This window comes from Grammomys surdaster, unplaced genomic scaffold, assembly GCF_004785775.1.
Source record: "Grammomys surdaster isolate TR1022 unplaced genomic scaffold, NIH_TR_1.0 145, whole genome shotgun sequence".
Lineage (NCBI taxonomy): Eukaryota > Metazoa > Chordata > Mammalia > Rodentia > Muridae > Grammomys > Grammomys surdaster.
In genome coordinates, this window is record NW_021604603.1 from 5,230,639 (window position 1) to 5,250,053 (window position 19,415).

A 19,415-nucleotide genomic window follows, 5' to 3' on the forward strand; every position below is an offset into this window, starting at 1 on the left:
GCATACTGAAGTCTGACTGTGTCCTGTCTGAAAGGCTATCAACTCTCTTGGAAAGTAGTTTAATTTCAGGGAGGGTTAAAGAAAAACAATTCATAAATTCCCGGAGAGTCTAGACTGAGATACAATGCAAATATTGGGGCTTTGGTGGGCTAGAGTGGGAGGGGGAAGCAGGCTGTCTTGCTCTTTATGGGTCAGTCTGGCTGCCGCACCCATCATCCTTCTGAATCTTCTCCCTCCTTCTGCCTTTCCCAAGCTCCCCAGATTTCCTGAGCCCTCCCTTTCTTGGGATGCTGCCCCCCCACCCCCCACCCCCGCCTGTGGCTCCATTTGTCCTGCTGCTGACCTGCGGGCAGCATGGAGACATGGAGACACACATGGCTCAGGATAAGCCTGGGGCTGGGCATCAAAGTAATTGGGCTCAGAGGCTGCTAGGGACCATGGGAAGGGAACTGTGTCAGCTGAATGATGGGCAAGTTGGCTGGTAGTGTGCAGAGGATCCTTACAAGGACTTTGGAATAGAGTGAGCCCTGTCCCTCTTAAGAGGTAGAACTAAAGGAGATGAGGAAAGAGGAGATGGCAGGGGCTGGGGGAATCTGGTTTACTTGGTGAGAATGAGAGACCGAATCTAACAGTATCTGGGACGGTCAGGGACCTCAGGGCTTGGGGCACCTGGGAAGTTGGGCCTGGTCCGTGGCAGTACATGTCCTTCAGATTCTGCTGGGGGCTGTTGAGAAGACTGGAGTGGAGAGAGGGAGCCTGGAAAGAGTCAGCTGCCTCCCCTACTCCCAACTTAGTTTCCTCTTAGTTTTCATCACCCCCTGAGTCCCACCTTGTGTCGATCACTCTTTGTGGACTGGTGGACATAAATATTCAAGCTGCAGTACAAGCTTGCTCCTGATCTTACAGATCTGTTGATCTAGTGGGCAAGCCGGACAAAGCAGCTCGCCATGACCACAGTCTCTAACCCTGGGGAAAACTCCAATAATTCTCTCCACCACACTCTTGCTGCCAGACTAAGGAGAGTGGCCATTCTTGGGTAACCTCCTCCAGCACTTGGAGGCTACTTCTGTGAGGATGACCTAGTGTGTGGCCTTGGGGCTCATGGAGAAAACTAGATATTCTCACCAAGGCTTGCAGAGCCATCTGCCTGAGGCCACTTGGCCCATGAGAAGCAGCCAGCAGCCCAGAGGACATCTTTCTCCCTGGCCTCATTTCCAACAGAGTTCTTGCCCTCTGCTCCCCAGGACCTGGCTCAGAGGCTCATGAAGTGTCTCAGAGGTTGACTTCTGCCCCCAACTCTGCTCCCAGCCTGCCCTTCTGGGCCTGGGCTTCTGGTATCTGCTTTATCGGGATTCTCAAGAGGGACAGCTGGTTTATGTTACAAGCCTGTTCCCTGCATATCTGCTCTGGTTTTAAATAGCTTTATCTGAGCAGCTGGAGGACCACATGAGCTTATATGGCGTGGGGTACTTGTTCTTTTAGCCCTGTGCCGGGCACCTGCCAAAATAGCAGCCAACACCCCCCATTGTGTCGTCCCCCCCCATCTCCTGCTGCACATTCCTCCCACCGTGGGGCTTGGCTCACAAGGCCCCAGCCCACATGCCTGCTTAAAGCTCTCCCCATGCCCTGCCCTCAGCCAGTCCCTGCTGAGGCTGAGCAGATACCTCAAGACCCGTGTGCAGTCCTTGTTCAGAGGTAAGACAAGGGAAGGCTCTAGGAAGGGACAGAGGTTTGTGGGAGAATGCGAGGGATTTGGCCCTGACATCTTTCCCTAGTCTTTTGCTTGTGTCTACCTCGAGTGGTTACCAGTAAATCCATGGCCCTTTCTAGAGGGGAGAACACCTCCACACTTCCACCCACAGAGCAGGTGTTTCCAGGATAGATTCTACCGTGAGTACCATGGAGTGGAGAGAGCTTGTGTAACTGATGGGAAGCGAGTGGGAGGTCTCGATCTGCCACTGAAGATACTTTGTGGTTTTAAAGTCTTGAGTAGATTGTTTTCCCTCCCAAGACCTTACTTTAGTGGCCTAGATCATTGTTGAGCCATTAAATACAACAGAACCCTAACCAGTAGGGATTCCCACCTTTCCTCTAGAGGCCCAGAGAGCAGGATAAGATCATGGCATGTATTTACCATAGTGATCCAGCTCTCATGTCCCAGAAGCACTGAGAAAGGTGAACTGTGCAGAGGCAGGTGGGCCTGCTGGGGCTCCTCCATGCAGATGCACTATCTTCGCTGGGTGTCTGGGACCAGGTGGGATTCCACTCCTGGAAGAGGTCAAGGGTGGCTAGCATTGGGGGGCAGAGGAGTCCAGATCCCTTCCCAGGAGAAGCAAGCTGAGCTTGTCAACATTGGAAGGGTTTCCCTGGGACCCTCTATGTTCCTTCCAGTGTGTTTGCTTCACCCTAACTTGCCCTTAGGGATTGCTCTTGTTTGATGCCTTCAAATAGTAGACAGCTTTTCTGACTTCTGGGCATAGTGACGGATTGCTCAGGAGGTAACTGCTTTGAGTGTAAGAAATTTCCAGCTCATTCCACAGGGAGTCCAGCTGGGAAGCCACCTGACATCCAGGATTCCTCCTCTGACCCTCTTCTCACAGGACAAGTCCTTCTCTCAGGACAAAAGAATCTGAGGGGATCAAGTTGCCCTTGCCCCTCCCTTCTCGTCTGCTGATTCCTCGGCTCATGGGGCTAACAGCTGGAGTGTTAGGAAGATCACAGCTTAATGCTGTGGACAAGGGCTGAAGGACAGAGCCTGCGGTCCTCAGACCTGGCAAGGCTAAGCTCTTTTATAGATATAATGATTAAAGCTTCAGAGAGCTTAAGGGACCAGTCTAAGGCCATACAATAAAAGCTGGGCTTAAAACTCAGACCTTTTGATCCCCAAAGAGAGACTTCTTCTGGCCTCTCTTTCTTTATTGCCCATGAATGGTGACCCCTGTGGCTTGTTGTGAGGGTAGTCAGATGGCAAGAAGCTGGTTGAAGTGTAGGACCCTTGGGACATGCTCCGATCCACCCCTCTAGCTCCCCCATGTCCTTGTATTTGGTAGCCCTTAGACTCAGCGTCCCCTTTGTCCACCTGGCTTAGGTGTGGTCCCTTGTGGGAACACTTCTTAGACTCTGCAGCCTGTCCTTTTTTGGGAGCTGGATGGTGTTCCTGGGGACAGGAACCAAGTTGCTCCTGCTTCCTCTAATCTGCCCCAGTGGCTCTAAGTTGATGGGAGGGCAGGAGAGAAGCCCTGGGGCAGCCACACACCTCCCCCTTCCAGAATGTTCACTCATCCCCATCTCAGGCAATGAGCTCCTTCTCACAGGTTCTGATAGCTCTCCTGCGGGGTGGTGGTGGTGGACAAGGTGGGTCTACTACCAGACTCCTGGGCTCAGGAATGGCCATGCTTATCCTGAGGTCTAGGTGGAGGTCATCTGGTGTTCAAATCTTCTTAGTAGAATAGAGCTCCACTCACTCTTAAGAGACCTTACACATTTGGTATCCCTTCTTCACTATCTTAATATGGGGGACAGGGGAGGCCAGGGTGACATGTTGCATGGGGCTGCTGTCGAGTTCCACTTGAGCAGGGCTCCTCTCGATAGTCTTGGTCCTACTCCAGTAGAGGGAGCAGAGTAGGGACTTGATTTGCTTGTCTCCTACCAAGCAGGCCTGGACCAATCCCAAACCACAGTGAGTTCTGAGTCTGAGGCAGTTTCTACTTAGAGCATCTGGGAACTCTCAGCTTCCTGGAAACCTCTTAGTCTCAAGGGTGGCCTTGTGCTGATCATCAGTTTAGTCAGCAGTGCATTGCATTTCATAGATGTCAATAGATATGCATCCGGGGTCTCAGCCCTCTTCTCTGCATTCAGATTTACATGGAAGAAGAGGAGGAGGAGGAAGAGGAGGAGGAAGAGGAGGAAGAGGAGGAGTAGAGGCTGGATATAAGCACGTGGAGAGAGATAGGGGAGGGGAATGGGGAAAGAGAGGAAAGGGGGTAGGAGCAAGGGCAGGAGAGCAAGAGGAGCAAGAGAATGAGGAGGGGCAAGCACCCCTTTTATAGTGAGTCAGGCACACCTGCTGTTGCTAGGTAACTGTGGAGCAGAGCCTAGACTACATGCCAACAACTACACCTGGCCATGTCTAGGCATTCACTCATTAATAGCCACTGGATCTTCATAAGGTCCCTTAGCCAGGATGTCTGCATTCCATCATTTAGAGAGAACTGAACCAAGGCTCAACTGTGCTACAAATGCACCAGCACCTCAGCAACTAACAGGAGAGAGCCTGAAGCCTCTGCTGTTTCTGCCAAAGTTAAAGGAGCATCTCCACCAGTTTCCCAAGGAAACCTTAAAGTCAGAATCTTTATTGAGATTGTGTGGATTAATACGCAGTTCTAATGCAAAAGGGGCAGAGAGGTGGCTCAACAACTAAGAACACATACTTAAGGATCCAAAGTGGGGTCTCAGCACCCATGTCAGGTGGCTCACAATCACCTATAACTCCAGCTTTAGGGGACCTAATTCCTCTTCTGAATGCCAAAGGCACCTGAACTCATATGTGCACATACTCATACCCAGACAGACATAATAAAAATTTAATTTTTTTTTTAAAAAGCGAGATTACAGAAAAAAGTTTCTTGTGCTCTGTTGTCTGCATTCCCCAGACAATAATTTTACAAAATTATATAATGTAACATCAAAATTATGTATATACAGGGTATATACACTGATTCAGTCTGTATGCACGCTCAGACCACCTCGGCCCCTGCATTGCTTGTGCAGTGTTTGGGTTGAATTCTATACAGTTTTAACCTGGGTATGTTCATGTGATCATCCCTACAAGACCCACAAGGGAACCTGTGAGGTGGCTTAGTGGTAAAATCACTTGGCACCAAGCCTGATGACCAGAGTTCGACCCCTGGGACCTACAAGGTGGAAGACAAAAATCAGTTGTCCTCTGACCTCCATACATGTACTGTGACACACATGCACGCATGCACACATGCACACACACACGGAAATACATTTTAAAAAGGCCAATGAGGATCCCCTGTGTACATTTTTATTATCATTTCCACTTGCCTCATGCCCTCTGCATGAGTCCAGATGACTTGTTCTGCATACTTATAATCTCGCCATTTTAAGAAAGTTATAAATGGAACCGCACAGCTGGAGTCATACAGCATATGATTGTTACAGTTGGCTTTTCTCAGGCAGTAGCTTGAGAAAATGTAATAGTCGTTTGTCTATTTTAATGGTTGAGTTCCATGCCGTGCAGGGCTCCAGTTCTTGCCACCAGTTTCCCAAGGGAGCTCCATGCCAGGATGAAAATGTCCAGTGAGAACAGAAATGGGGTGCTGTTCACTAGGATTCTCTGCCCCCCTAAAAAGTGGAGAAACATGACTAACCTTTCTTTGAGGATTACAAATAGGAACATGAAATCCAGGGTGGCACGACTGCTCAGGGGCAGGGAATTGGGGAACACCTGTTGGCTGCCTTGCTGTGATTCAGGTGTCACAGTTGCTTCCTTGCAGAGGAAGAAACTGTGGGTCACACAATGGCTTCACCCCCAGGCCTCTGAGCTCTAGCTAGGTGCAGAGGGCTCCTGTGGGAGGCTGCCCTCTCTTCTCACCTACAGTGATGTTTTTCTCTTTCTGGAGGGAGAGCCGTGAGCATGTCTGACGCCGAGGAGGTGGTGGAGGAGTACGAGGAGTAAGTATTAGGAGCATCTCCTGTGTTGTCCCCTCACACCCGGCCAATGAGCCATCCGCAACTCTCATCCTGGTAGGAGAGTCTGTGCCTGTTTCCAGGATCTAGAGTTGGGATTTCTTCCCTTCCTTCCTATTTCTGTAACTCTGATTAGCAGATCCCAGGCAGACCTCAGGCTGGGGACTTTGGGAATACAGGACTCAGTTCCAGGGCCAACAGGGTCTTACTTACTGGTGCGTTAGCTGCCAGGAGGGAAGCTGAGACGCTGGGGCTGTTGAAACTGCGAACAGTTCAACAGCTCCCTCGAGGCCTCAGAAATAATGCTATTTCCCATCCTGCCCCAGGGATCCTGCCTCCTTGGGTCTCAAGTCACCCCACAGTGCCTGTCTACAGGCCTGTCCTGGAGAAGCCAAAAGTGACACACAGTTAGGCAATCCAACAAGTACTCCATAGAGAGAGGTCACACAGACCCCTACAAAGCCTCCTTTCCCTTGGAGCTGCTGAGACAGGAACCACGGAAGGACTTAGCAAAGGCATGTAACCTGCAGATGAGGCACAGGAACTTGGGAGAAGAGAGAGGGTGGGCAGAAGCGGAAGTGTGGAGAAGGTAGGCCTCACTTGACAGCATTTGGAGAGAGACTTGGGAGAGAAGGGCTTTCTAAAAAGGAGAACTGCTTGGGAGAATCTTAGAGGTGAGGTGACAGGAAGATCTGGCAAGAATGCTCGATGCCAAATTGTTGACATAGAGGTCTGCTAGGGACAGTGGCAGATAATGCTGGCTGAGAAGGGTAAGCCAGGGTGCCTTTGGAGGGCAGGTCAGAAGACAGAGTGCCATTTGAACAAGAAGAGGGGCTGGCTGGCTTCAGGGTCATTGTGTGGAGGTGTGTGTGTGTATGCGAGCATGTGTGTGTGTGCACATGTGTGTGCTTGTGTGTACATGCTGCGTATATGTCATGTGCATTGGTACTGACAGCATCTTCTTTCATATTCAGGGAACAGGAAGGTAAGCGCTCATGGGGATACACACACAGATGCAGGACAGTATGGCTGGAATCTGACTCACCCCGTTTCTCTTCTCTTTTGCCCTGGCCTTCTCTTATAAGCAGAAGCTGTGGAAGGTATGTTCCGTGGGCAGGTGGGGAGCCAGAGAGGAGTATCAGGAGGCCAGTGTTTCTGGGAAAATAGCTTGTCTTTGCCCAGAACTCCATGATGAGCAGAGATGTTATAAATAATCACCTCTGTATATGTGTGTATAAAACACACACACACACACACACACACAGACACAGACACAAACACATACAGACACACGAAAACTTTGAAACATATGTAAACAAGAAAAGAATAATAATTTCCAGCCTCCACCATCATAAACACAGCCAATGTTTTATCTTCAGCTGATCCTAGCTATTCTGAAGATACACGCTTTACTATTTCAGGATATGTGGACTGGAGAGACGGCTCAGCCTTCAGAGCACTGACTGCTTTTCCAGAAGACCCAGGCTCAATTTCTGGCACCTATATGGTGGTTTACAACTGTATATAACTCCAGTTTCAGGGAAACTGACACCCTTTTTTGACCTGTATGGGCACCATGCACACAAGTAGTGCACAGACATACGCCCAGGCAAAACATCCATATATATAAAACAGTAAATTAAAAGTTAGAAAAGATAAGCATCATTAAACAAATATAACCATACTGCTATGAATGAGCCCAAGAACATCTCATTTACTATTTTTTTCAAATGTGATTATGAATTTGAAAGTGCTATGTTACCCAGGATATTTTCTGTGGGCATGAAGCTTTATTGCAGCCTGGCAAAGTTTCATCTTGCTGTCCCCTCCTCTAGGATATGATGACATGCCACCCTCCTTGGCTTGGGCTCTGCTGTCTCTGGAAGCTCTCGCTCTCCCCCTGTCCTTCCTCCTGTTCTTCCAGGCCATAATGACCCTGTGGCTCCTGGCTTCTCCATCACAGGCAGGCTGTAGCCTGGCTTGCTGTGGTTTGGCAAAGGCATGTCATGTATGGACACAAGGAAACGGGTCTTTGAAGGACCAGGAGCTGTATCTCCCTGCTCTCCTGGTTAAAATGGGGGAGCATCTTGCTCCTTTAAGCCTGTTCTCAGTCATGTAACCATATAAGAGCCAGGAGCAGAAAATGCCCACAAATGCCATTTCTGGGTTTCAGGAGCCATTAGAAAGGTCATTCACCCTGGTCCACCTAGCATTCCACCACTGAGCTAACTCTTCAAACCATGGCTTTTTCTTTATTTCTTTTTTAAATATTTTATTGATTGATTGATTGATTGATTGATTGATTGAGACAGGGTTTCTCTGTGTAGTCCTGGCTGTCCTGGAACTTATTCTGTAGACCAGGCTGGCCTCAAACTCAGAAACCTACCTGCCTCTGCCTCCCAACTGCTTGGATTAAAGATGTGCGCCACCACTGCCTGGCTGGGTTTTTTTTTTTTAATATTTATTTTTAGTAGTGCAGGATGGTCTCAAGCTGTGCCAATCCTCTTGCCTCAGTTTCAGGACTGGGATAGTAGGCATCCATGAGCCACCATGTCCAGTTTCAAAAATGTATTTTGAATCAAGAGCTCAGCTGTCTCTAACTGCCTCTGTAGAAGGGACCCCATCTGTTGGGGATTCTTTTGCCTTGGAGGATTTTCCCGCAAATCACAGGAGGTTCTGGGTGGTAGGGTTTGGAAAACAGACTTGAGCCAGATTTGTGACCTCCAGCCTGGCAACTACACACAGTAGGGTCTGTCTGGAAGCTAAAGAACTTCTCAGTGGAGCTCTTACAGCCTTTGCAAGTACCTTGCTTGCCCTGACTGGCCTGAGACAGCCCCTCCAGCTCAGAAAGGAACAGTCCAGATGAGTGGCCGAAACCTATAGGACAGATAGTCCTAAGAGTCTTTTTTCTAAGGGAAAGGGTCTTCCCATTGCTGTTAAGCAATTCCTTAACCAGAGATTTGCATCAAGAACAACGGGGAGGTGGTCCATCTCCTCAGATTATGAGTCCAGGCCTTCCAACAGCCCTTGCCAGCTCCCGTAGATGGCTCCCAGTGGGGCTCTCCTACATGTGATTCTGGGAATCGGTAGATGTTCTGTGGGATAGTCGAAAAACTCATTCGGAGCAGGAGTATGGGAGAACTTGGAGGAGGAATTAATTTTTTTCCCCTATTCTCTGCTACTGGGGTCCACCATTTTAGTGAGAGAGAAACCAGGGCCTGTAGCTGAGAAGCAGGCCAGGGCTAGTTAGTGTTTTCTCAATGCTTTCATGTCCCAGGCATGCTAAACTGTCCCGTTCTCAGCAGTGGTTGGCAGGTGACTGTCCTGTCCATTTACTTGAAGCTCAGGATTGTCACGAGGAGTGAGCCTGCCATATCGCTTGAGTGTTGACTTGTGAATTAGAGTTCCGGCCTAACTCTGAGCTGGCTACGGCCTGTGCTTTCTGCTGCACACTAACCTGTTCCGCTTGCTCCCTTTGCTGCCACCGCCTCCTGCACCTGGAAGAGGAAGACTGGAGTGAAGAAGAAGAAGACGGTAGTACAGTTTTCCCTGTCCTGTCCCTGTCCCTGCTTTCCTGCTCCTCCTGGGCTCTGGGCTTGGGCTAGGGGGACCAACAACTTCAGAGGGCCAGGACCCTAGGACCTCTCACCCATTGCCTCTTTTTCTTCTTCATTTTTCTCTTGGAGGGTGGTGGGAAGGATCTGGGCTATCCTGTCTTCACAGTTGCTCCACAGAAGGACTCCTATGGCAGGAGTAGACCCCAACTGCCCCACTGTGCATGGCAGTGTCCCATGGGGAACAGTCTTCCTTGATTTGCCTAAGGCAAGGGGTAGGGCTCTGGAGACAAAGTCATTGAAGAATATCAGAAAAGGCTGGAAATAGCCAGAGCAGAAAGTACAGGATATCAGCCTTCAGCTGTGTTCTGCTGAGAGGTGGGGCGAGGCTGGGCTTGTTTCTTGGGATAACAGGAGGGGAGGGGAGACAGAATGGGGCTTAATTTTAGGCCTGGATTTCCCACCGTGGTGTTCAGGGAGACCCTAAGTGTGACCTGATCCTTGGGCTTCTAAATGACGACTAGACACATGGCACATGGCACATAAAGATGAAACCTAGGGTGAATGGGAGAAGTGGTGGCCTCAGGGTGGACCCCGTAACTGGCCATCTTCCTCTACTCTCATTCTACCTGACTAACCTCCTGCAGGGTTGAAAGAAGAGGTACCTCAGACCTCAGTGGGGACCCAGTGCTAGGAAAGGAGGGCAGAGAAGATGGGGCAGAGGGGGCAGAGGCCCTCTCTCCTCTGCTGGTTCTTTCTGTCCTGAGGTGTTTTCTTCTTCCTCTGCCAAAGGGCCACCACTTGTCAGTCTATCAATCACTGAATGTTACAAGCACTTCCGTCAAGCTGAGTCATGGGCTGGATGGCATCCTGTCTCCCTAATCTGTCTGTCCCTTCTGAATGTTGGGAGAGGCGGGGTCCATCCACATCCTGTCAAGCAAATGATGAAAATAGAAACTGCTGGCAACCTTCTGGGTAGAACATCTCTCTAACTATTGGGCATTTCATCCGCCTGCACAACCTCACCGCTTTGGTTTCTGTTAGGTCTGGAGGAAGGACCTGTAGAGTCACTGGATTCACAACAGACCTTCCCTAGCATCCCAGTTTAGTCAGGACCTGTCCTGTGGTGCCAGCACTGAGTAGAGCCTCTGGAGTGAAGAGTTAGGGAAGATGATGGAGTCCTGTCACCAGGAAGGTTGTGGGGGAAGTCAGTTCTAAATTGGATAGAAAGAGGCTGGACAGACTGTCACCCCAACTGGTCCCCAGCAGTGAGTCTTGATGTCCTCCATCACTGGTGCTTCCTACCATCACACCACCTGCTCCCATATCAAATACATGGCCTAGCCAGAAGCTTCCAGACACACACACACACACACACACACACACACACACACACACACACACACTAGGGAAGACCCAGCTCAGATTTCCAAACTCCCAGGGAGGCAAATTTGAGACACTTACCAGTCAGATGGGACCCTTCTGTTGGGTTTCACTTTTCTTGCAAAGGAGAAGATAGGGAATGCTCTAGGCATGCAGACCCATAGTCCCCGGGGCACTGACTTACGTGTGGGGTTGAGGCGTAGATGAGAGAGTAGATGAATAGGTGAGGTTATATGAATCTTTGCTTGCAGATGTAGTCCTGGTCTGGGTGTGGCTTTGTGCTCCAGTTTGAACCAGGAGCCAAACAGCATTCCTTCTGTCATTTGGGTCCATGGCTCTCATATTATGTGAATCTGGATGTTACTGGCTCTGTTCTACTCTGTCCGATGTGATCTCTGTTCTGAGGGTGCTGTCTGCACATTGAGAGAGGGGCCTGGTTGATCATGGTGTCTGTTTCACCTCTCCAGAGCAAGAGGAGGCAGTGGATGAGGAGGAGGATGGTGGGGCTGAGCCCGAGCCTGAGGGTGAGGCTGAGACAGAGGAGGCCAATGCAGAAGGTACATCCCAGGGTGAGGGGATGAGGGACTGGGGGGTGGTGTTTAAGAAGTCATCCAACAGGTGCTGGCTAGCTGTGTGCTGAGATTCCTGTCTGGGTGCGAGGGATGCAGCAATCTGTTTTCTGGCTGATGATTGTCAATCCAGAGCTTTTTTTTTGTGGTTGAGCCTACAAACCAGCAGGATAGCCTGCCCAACCATGGGGAATGCTCTTGGGGGAAACTGAGCTGGATCAAGATCTCCGTTGATTGCTCATGTTTTGTTTAGAGGTTGGTCCTGATGAAGAAGCCAAAGATGCTGAAGGTAAGTGATGCTGGACATCAGGGCAAGAGAACCCCTCAAAGAAGTATCTACTCCCTGGTGTGTGCAGGGTAGCGCTCTCAGAAGTAACATTCATACCTGGCACTCCTGGTACCCAGGCAATTTCAGCGATGTCTGATGTTTGGAGGAACGACTTCCAGGACATGCCTGGTCCATGCTGTGGCATCATGGTCCCTGTCAGGCTGCAACCTCTGTCAGTTGTCTCCATCACACATACCTAGGGTAGGGGACAGCCAGCCAGGCCTTGGAATCATGCCCACTAACTCCCTTGGCCCCGTGGCCGCAGGAAGTCCAAGGTACAAAACATTAGGCAGGCCTGGGAAGGGGTCTAGGGAGAGGGCCTCTGGGACCTTCCCACAGGACTGTGCATTACTGCAAAGTCTGAGAAGCAATCTTCACAACCCAGAACAGGCGAGTGTCCTGGGCCTGTAAACACAACTAGTCATTCTCTGTGACCTCACCTCCAGGTCACCTTCATGCTTGTTAGTGATTATGGAAGTCCCGATTTACTAGACCTGGGAGAGAGAGAGGCCCACGGGTGCCCAGCTCAGAGTGGAGCTGGAAATATTCAGGCTTTCTGACCCCATACCTCCTTCTCTCTCCTTCAGATGGTCCAGTAGAGGACACCAAACCCAAGCCCAGGTGAGCGGGATGCACGTATCTATGGTAAGACCCTGAAGGCAGAGGCCAGTGAGGGAGGGTGACTAGGAAGAGATGGTAGCCCATGTGCGCATGCGCAGGCGCTGTGGTTGACACAGACGTCCACGGAGAGTTGACCAGGTTGTGTACTACACAAAGATCTCTGGCTGATGGGAGGAATGGGAGCGGAACTTTGCCTTGTACTTCACTACCAATTATTTATTACACTAACACGTACGACCATCTACAGAGTGGGGAAGGGCTAGTCATGGCCTTGGACAGACACATTATTTATTTCACAAGATGACTTCCCTCTTTGCTGGGGTGGGACCTAGGGGAGAAGCGATGTAAACTTTGGGGAGCCAAGCAATGAAACTATGTCATGTCCCAGGCATGGCAGCTTCAGGAAACTGCAGAAGGGCAGAGCAGGGCAGCTTCATCCCATACCTGGAACTCCATCTGGTGGCTGTGAGCCGGGCCATTGGGACAGGGAGCATTTCCTTCTTGGCAATGTTTATCCTGCCAGCAGATGGCGCGTTAGTACCCTCATGGCCTTCAGTGGCTCATGCCAATCTGTTAGTCCCCTGTGCTGGCCACTTTGTGTATCTTGGAGCATATCCTTTTAGCTGAAGGCCCACAAGCATATGAAGATATCAAGGGTCAGAGATCCACCTAGGAACGCCATCTTAGCTCAGCCCTTCTGTTTCCTAGCTGTGTAGTTTTAAGCCTTGGTTTTCCTAATGGAGGTCAGCACTGCCCCCTTCAGGGATCTAGTGAGAGGACGAAATGAAATTACCTTGGTGAATGTCTGAGCAAGGGAGGTAGACATTGGTGTGAACATTGTGTCAGAGGTGAACATTCCTGCGGGATAAAGGCCCCAGAGACCCTAGGAACACATCCCCAGTTGCTTTGGTGACCCCTGACTCTCCATTCCTCTCTGCAGCAGGCTTTTCATGCCCAACTTGGTGCCTCCCAAGATCCCCGACGGAGAGAGAGTGGACTTTGATGTGAGTGGTGGCTCTGGGTGGAGTGAGTCAGGCTGAGGTGGTGACAAGAGCTTTCATAGGAGTGACAGCTCCTGATCTTGTGGGCTGGGGCAGGTCGTTGGCGGGATGGTTTAAGTTCAGGTCCAGGTGCCAAGCCAAGACAGTACCATTTGCATCGAGCCCACCCACTTCAGGGGCGTGGCAGGCTCTCAGACAGGCTCTCCCCACAGGACATCCACCGGAAGCGCATGGAGAAAGACCTGAATGAGCTGCAGACTCTGATTGAGGCTCACTTTGAGAACCGGAAGAAGGAGGAAGAGGAGCTAATTTCTCTCAAAGACAGGATCGTATGTGCCAATCTTCCACAGTTCACCCCGTTCTTCCCCGGCAGCCTGACTCAAGCTGCCAACCTGTTGGCCACTGTGCTCTGCTTGGGCCCCTGCCACCTGCCTATCAGTGTGGCTGCTCCTTGCCAATGGGAACTGGATCTGATAAGTTCTGGCTCTAGCTGGGCCTAACCAGGCACCACTGGCTATGGACAGCAGACTAGTCAAATGTCTGTGCTCCCCAGTCCCTGACCCCATCAGTCAGAGCTGCCTCACTAATGTAGAACACATGGGATCAGCTTGTGGAATCCTAGATGACACCCGGAATTCCATTCTGAGAGAGGGGATTATTTGATTCTTTGTTTTTTATTTTGTACCTAACCGCCTGCTTTCCTCAAATGTGCACACCAGCCATAAGTCTTTGAGCACAGAGAAGCTGCCAGGGCCAGGGCCGGGGCCAGGGCCGGGGCCAGAGTATGGATATAGCCTTTAAAGGAGACAAGAGAAACCATTTGTCGTTTTCCACAAAGTTGAGAGAGCCTCTAGTGGGCTTTCAGGTGGCTATTCTTACCTAGAAGGGGCACTGTTCTGGAGGTTCCACCTATGATGGACCACTTCCATCTGCATCCATGGAGTAGGCTGAGCACAAGCATTCGGAAGAGAGGCTACCCCTCGATTCCTGTACCAGGGCTACTATCCCTCATGGCCATATACAGGAGTTTCTACCTCTCTCCCTAGGAAAAGCGTCGGGCAGAGCGGGCCGAGCAGCAGCGTATTCGCAATGAGCGGGAGAAGGAAAGGCAGAACCGCCTGGCTGTGAGTGACCCTAGCCTGGCCACTGAGCCCCCAGTCCCCTTCCTTTTCACAGACATTGGTTCAAGAGGCGGCATTTATCACATCACATAAATCCAGTTCATTGACCCAGTGTTGACATCATACCAATGAACAGGACAGACAGGCCAGGGCCTCATGTCCATGATTTTAAGACCTTGTAGCCCCCATCCCTTCTCTAGTGCAGGCTAGATAGAGACTGAGGGCTCCTCAGCCTGGGGGCATGGTGGGATTTTACAGACATGAATCAGGGCTTCCTTAACTCATACATACAACAACAGTTCATCTATCCATTCAGTAAACTCCAGCATGCCCATCTTGTGCCAGAAGGTACCTCAGAGAGCTCCTTGTCCAGTGGGAAGAGAGTTGATCTCATTTGTAAAGAGCATCTCCTTCAACTCCACCTTTGCCATTAATCTATTCTTTCAATCTCCATGACAACAGGAAGAGAGGGCCCGTCGTGAGGAGGAAGAGAACAGGAGGAAGGCTGAGGATGAGGCCCGGAAGAAGAAGGCTCTGTCCAACATGATGCACTTTGGAGGGTACATCCAGAAGGTAGGTGGAAAGCAGCATCGGGTGCCAGGACATCTCAGTGTCTCCTCAAGGTTGCTTTTGCTTGGATCCATGAAGAAATTCCCAACCGCTGTGGCTGAAGTCTAAGGTCTCCTCACGCCTAGCCCCTGAGCTGGCTATCAGCCTGACCATGGCATCACTAGGAAGGCTCTGCTGTGGGTGAAGGTTAGAACACTAATACGCCTCCGTATGCTGGCTCCCCAAGGTGATGACTGAGAGAATCTTGGGTTCTGGAGTCAGTGCTCTGGTTAGAGACCTGATTCTGCCACATACAGCAGCCTGGCCAGTCAGTTCCTCACGCCTACTAGATAACACCCTTTCAAGGCCGAGCTTTGATTTGTTTATTGCTGTCTTTTTTTAAGACAAGGTCTCACTATGTAGCCCTGGCTGTCCTGGAACTCACTATGTAGAACAAGGCTTGCCTCAGACTCACAGAGATCCATTTAACTTCTGCCACCTCTGCCTCCTGAGTGCTGGGATAAAGGCATGGGCTGCCATACCCAACCAGGCCTGATTTATTTTTTATATGCATGGAGGTTTCAAGGTACTTTGTTTTAGATATCCTAAGTCCCTAGCTCTGCTGGTGTGTCTCTGTGCTCACAGTGACCATGCCAGGCAAACGTAATCACAATTACACTTCCCTAAGCCCTAGACCCGTGCTTGGCATAGCAGGTAGCCTCTGCTGAGCAGCGAATCACCTTCTCCTTACTGTCTTCCTGTCTCCCACCCTGCTTCTCTCCATGTCTCTGTGGCGGTCTTGGTCTTTCTCTCTGGGTCTTTCTCTCATGGTTTCCTGGTTTAGCAGGCTCAGGTGGGTACAAAACCTCCAGTCCTTTTCCTCCTCACTGTAGCTTTAGAGAGCTCCCTGGGAGGGGAGCACACCTTGTCGGAGGAGGAGTTGTGGGAGGAGGGAGTCTGGAAGAGACTAGTAAGGCACCTAGGCTCACCCTTGCCCCTGCCTCATTTTCTCTGGGGGAAATCCAGAAGCTAATGGTGTGTCATGTTGCTAGAGCAATAGGAGAGGACCCTACTTTTCTGCAGATCTGGCCCTACTCCCCAGGGTATTGGGAGGGTCAGGGGACAGGGAGGAGCCATCTCTAGCCAAGTGTCCCTGCTCACCACCCCCTTTAGACAGAGCGGAAGAGTGGGAAGAGACAAACAGAACGAGAGAAGAAGAAGAAGATTCTGGCAGAGAGGAGGAAGGTGCTGGCCATCGACCACCTTAATGAAGACCAGCTGAGGTGGGGACGGCTGGTTGGGTGGCCCTTGGCACTCTTCCCAAGTGAGGTGGAAGGTACTTCTCACTGGAAACCGCCAGAGGGAGGCACTCCCTCACACACTGGTCAAGGCTCCTTACTAGTGCTGGCATGAGGCCTCAGCAAATCAGGCTTCCCCGTGGGACCTTTGGTGACAGGAAGAGAGAACTTAGCAGGCCCTTGTCTTGTCTGAGCTCCTGCTTGGCCACATTCACACAGGAGGTGGGAAAGCTGAACTAGATGCTCTATTGTACCAAGAGGGCTTCTGCTCAACTCCCGCACTCTGTTCTGGCAGCTCTTGGTGTCTGTTCCTGAACACTGGGCACAGTAGCTAGGAGCCAGAATTCCAGAATGGCCAGGCCCATAGCATAGGCTGGAGGCAGGCACCCTCTGCAGACCTAACTGTTCAAGGACAGGCTCAGTCCCGTGGGGGCTGAGTTAGGGCTGCGGTGGAAGCCAACCAAGGCCACTCCAGGCCTGTCTTTATTGCTCTTCACTCCACTTGCACTGTGGCTCCTGCAGAGAGAAGGCCAAGGAGCTATGGCAGAGTATCCACAACCTGGAGGCCGAGAAGTTCGACCTGCAGGAAAAGTTCAAGCAGCAGAAATACGAAGTGAGCTGCTCACTGTGCCTGTCCCTGCCACTGCTGTCCTCAGGCCCTGTCCCTCTCCCCCATCAGTCCATTCTGTTCATGCACTGGTCTCCAACAGTGTTCTGGCACTCCCCTCCTCCCCATTTGTACTCTTGCTTCTACACTGAACCCCCTTTCTCCTCCCAGGCCTCACTGAATGAGCCCCAACTTTATCTTTTTTTCCCCTGCTTCTTTTCCAGATCAACGTTCTGCGAAACCGGATCAACGACAACCAGAAAGTGTAAGTGTCTATGGCCTTCTCCTAGCGTGTTGTATCCCGACTCCCCCTCCCCATGCTGTTGTGACGGTTCTGACCCCAGCTCTTCTCTCCTTTAGTCACAGCTTCCTTCTTTCAGCCTTGGGCACAGCACCCAGTGCAGGGTAGGATAGAGGGCCCAAGGCGGTTGTCATATTCCATCGCTGCTCCAGAATGTTTATCTCAACCCTTAGGCTCTCCTCACCTACCCTCTGCCTCAGTGAGAACTGCTACCCCCTTCCCTCCACTGATGGGCTCCCCTTTCCTCTGCAGCTCCAAAACTCGTGGGAAGGCCAAAGTCACCGGGCGTTGGAAATAGATGGAACTGTTCTCGACAAAGCTCTGCCCCTTGCCTGTGTCCTTTCCCTGCGCATCCCACCTCTGGGTCCTCCTGGGTACCCAATGCAGACTCCTGTCTGGAAAGTGGAAGCTGGCCTAGTTAGAAGCCAGCACTCTGCCTGACCCCTATGCCCACACCATGCCAGGAATAAAAAGCCAGCACACTGCACACATGGAATGATGTTTCTCATCTGTCCCTCTCTCCGAGTGTCACAGGGAATCAAGACCCTTGCATTTGTCCAGCTTGGAGGGACTTATGCCAGTCTGGTCTTCTTTTTCCCACCTACAGCTGGGGAGAAGGTGATGCCTAAGTAAAGCGCATGCGTTCTTAGAACCCAGGAGGGAGTTGCGAACAGTGGACAGGGCTTGTGATTTTAGCCGCTGTGAGTCACAAGGAACAGCATGCTGGGGAAGAGGGCTGTCACACAGGGAGGGAGCACTCCCCATGTGAGTCATTTGCTGGTGAACAATGGGGCCTCTTTGGATGGTTCCTGTTTTCTTTCTCCTCCTGGCCTGGGCACTAAGAGCCCACTGTCTGAGGGGGCAGGGAGCCCTTGATGGAGACAGGAAGGCTGGTTTCAATGGGCAACTGTTCAGTCTAGAGCTGCCAAGAGACTCAGCCTAGCCCGAGTGCCTCAGTTTCCCCCTTTCCATGATCTGCATATCTTCCAGGCTTAAAGATCTCAGAGTGGAAAGGATAGCATAGTTTCTGAGCAGGACAGAGGATCCACAAGGGATGGCAGAGCACCCGGTTCTACAGCTCTCTAGGGCAATGCTCCAAGTGGGCTGGTTCTCCTGTACCATCGGGCCTCTCTCAGGTTCCCGCTGCTGGAATTCCTTCTTCCGTTTTTCCTTTGCTATCTATCAGCAACACCCTGTGAGTTTTGTCTCAGAACTTTGCCCATGATCTCCGAGGCAAAGTGGACTCACCTCTCATTGTGCTGAGCCTCTGAGCCCAACGTAGGCCTTCCAGCTGCCACACTATTAGATCAGTCGATTCCTACAGGAATCACTTGCCCTGCTCTCTGGCCACTGTACTGACCTATTATTTATCCTGAGCTATGAGCCCATAACAGACTTTAGTGATACAGACTTGGAAACAATATGGCCCTGTGGTCATGGCTTTGCTTATTCATCCGTCTCTATTAGTTACTATTCTTGTTGCTGTAACAAAATACCAGACAGAAGCAACTCAAGGAAGAAAGGGTTCATTCTGGCTCACAGTTTAAACAACAGAGGGAGGGCATAGTCCACTGTGGTGGGAAAGCATGGGGAAGAGCGTGAGGCTGCTTGCTCATTGGTATCTTTGTGGATCAGGAAGCGCAGACAGCCTGGACCAGTGGTGGAGTGGGACTGTAATCCTCATGTCCCACCTTCAGGGCCTCATGACTGCCAGTTAGGCCTCATATCCAGAAGGTTCCACAACTTCCCCAAACAATGTCATCATTGAAGAATGAAGCGTTCAAACACACAGGCTGGTGTCTCAAGTAGGGTGGAGCAGTGGGGGGGGATGGTGCTGTATTTCACTTCCAAACCACCCTCAGTAACTGTGTCCTGAGCTCTGACTATATGCTGGACTTTGTGGGTCACAAAGAGGCTGTGGTGGGCATCAGAGGAGCAGATAGGGGCCATGGTAGGCAGGGGTGCTTTTGGAGGAAAGTGTATCTAGTGAGCCCCAGTTGGAGGAAGGGGAAATCACTGGGAGACCTGTGTATGGAGGGCGGGAGGGAGGGTTTACAAATCTTCGAAGCAGGAGGCAGCCTGTTCCCTTGTTCTGAACTTCCCCGTCCCCCAAACCATATCTTTTCTGCTAAGGTCACCTGGGGTGTTGGGAAGATTTTTTTTTTTTTAACCTCAAGTGTTCACCATTTCTTTGTAGTGAGGATATTTGTCGTGAGCTTTAGGCTGTCATAGTTCCCATGCACCAACCCCAGTCCAGTTTTCCTTCGGTCATCCTTAGTCACCAAGAAGTGTAAGCACAAGTAGTTTAGAAAGGTAGGGAGGGGGACATACAAATAACTTGTTATTCCAACACAATAGTCTTATTGTC

The 19,415-nt window shown here is 50.9% G+C and overlaps 1 protein-coding gene across 9 annotated transcripts; it reads left to right on the forward strand.

Moving 5' to 3' along the window:
• The first annotated feature begins 1,588 nt into the window (after positions 1 to 1,588).
• Tnnt2 (troponin T2, cardiac type) lies at positions 1,589 to 17,541 on the forward strand. 9 transcript variants are annotated; one of them, XM_028764627.1, is made up of 16 exons: positions 1,589 to 1,695; positions 5,649 to 5,700; positions 6,690 to 6,700; positions 6,804 to 6,815; positions 9,220 to 9,249; positions 11,120 to 11,209; positions 11,475 to 11,510; positions 12,137 to 12,170; positions 13,111 to 13,174; positions 13,384 to 13,500; positions 14,218 to 14,295; positions 14,755 to 14,865; positions 16,015 to 16,124; positions 16,662 to 16,752; positions 16,971 to 17,011; positions 17,300 to 17,541. In XM_028764627.1, exons 2-16 carry the CDS (start codon positions 5,663 to 5,665, stop codon positions 17,343 to 17,345), a joined length of 909 nt encoding a protein of 302 aa, XP_028620460.1. In that variant the 5' UTR covers positions 1,589 to 1,695; positions 5,649 to 5,662; the 3' UTR covers positions 17,346 to 17,541. The 9 variants fall into 9 exon arrangements, with proteins under 9 accessions (XP_028620460.1, XP_028620463.1, XP_028620457.1 ...); XM_028764630.1 differs by lacking the exon at positions 9,220 to 9,249 and adding an exon at positions 15,686 to 15,694; XM_028764624.1 differs by having other exon boundaries at positions 5,653 to 5,700.
• The last annotated feature ends 1,874 nt before the right edge of the window (positions 17,542 to 19,415 follow it).

Coding starts and splice junctions, on each gene's coding strand:
- Tnnt2 (XM_028764624.1), top strand. CDS start 1,622: ATGCCCTGCCCTCAGCCAGTCCCTGCTGAGGCTGAGCAGATACCTCAA. Junction 1,696..5,652: donor TGTGCAGTCCTTGTTCAGAG/GTAAGACAAGGG, acceptor TTCTGGAGGGAG/AGCCGTGAGCATGTCTGACG. Junction 13,501..14,217: donor TTTCTCTCAAAGACAGGATC/GTATGTGCCAAT, acceptor CTCTCTCCCTAG/GAAAAGCGTCGGGCAGAGCG.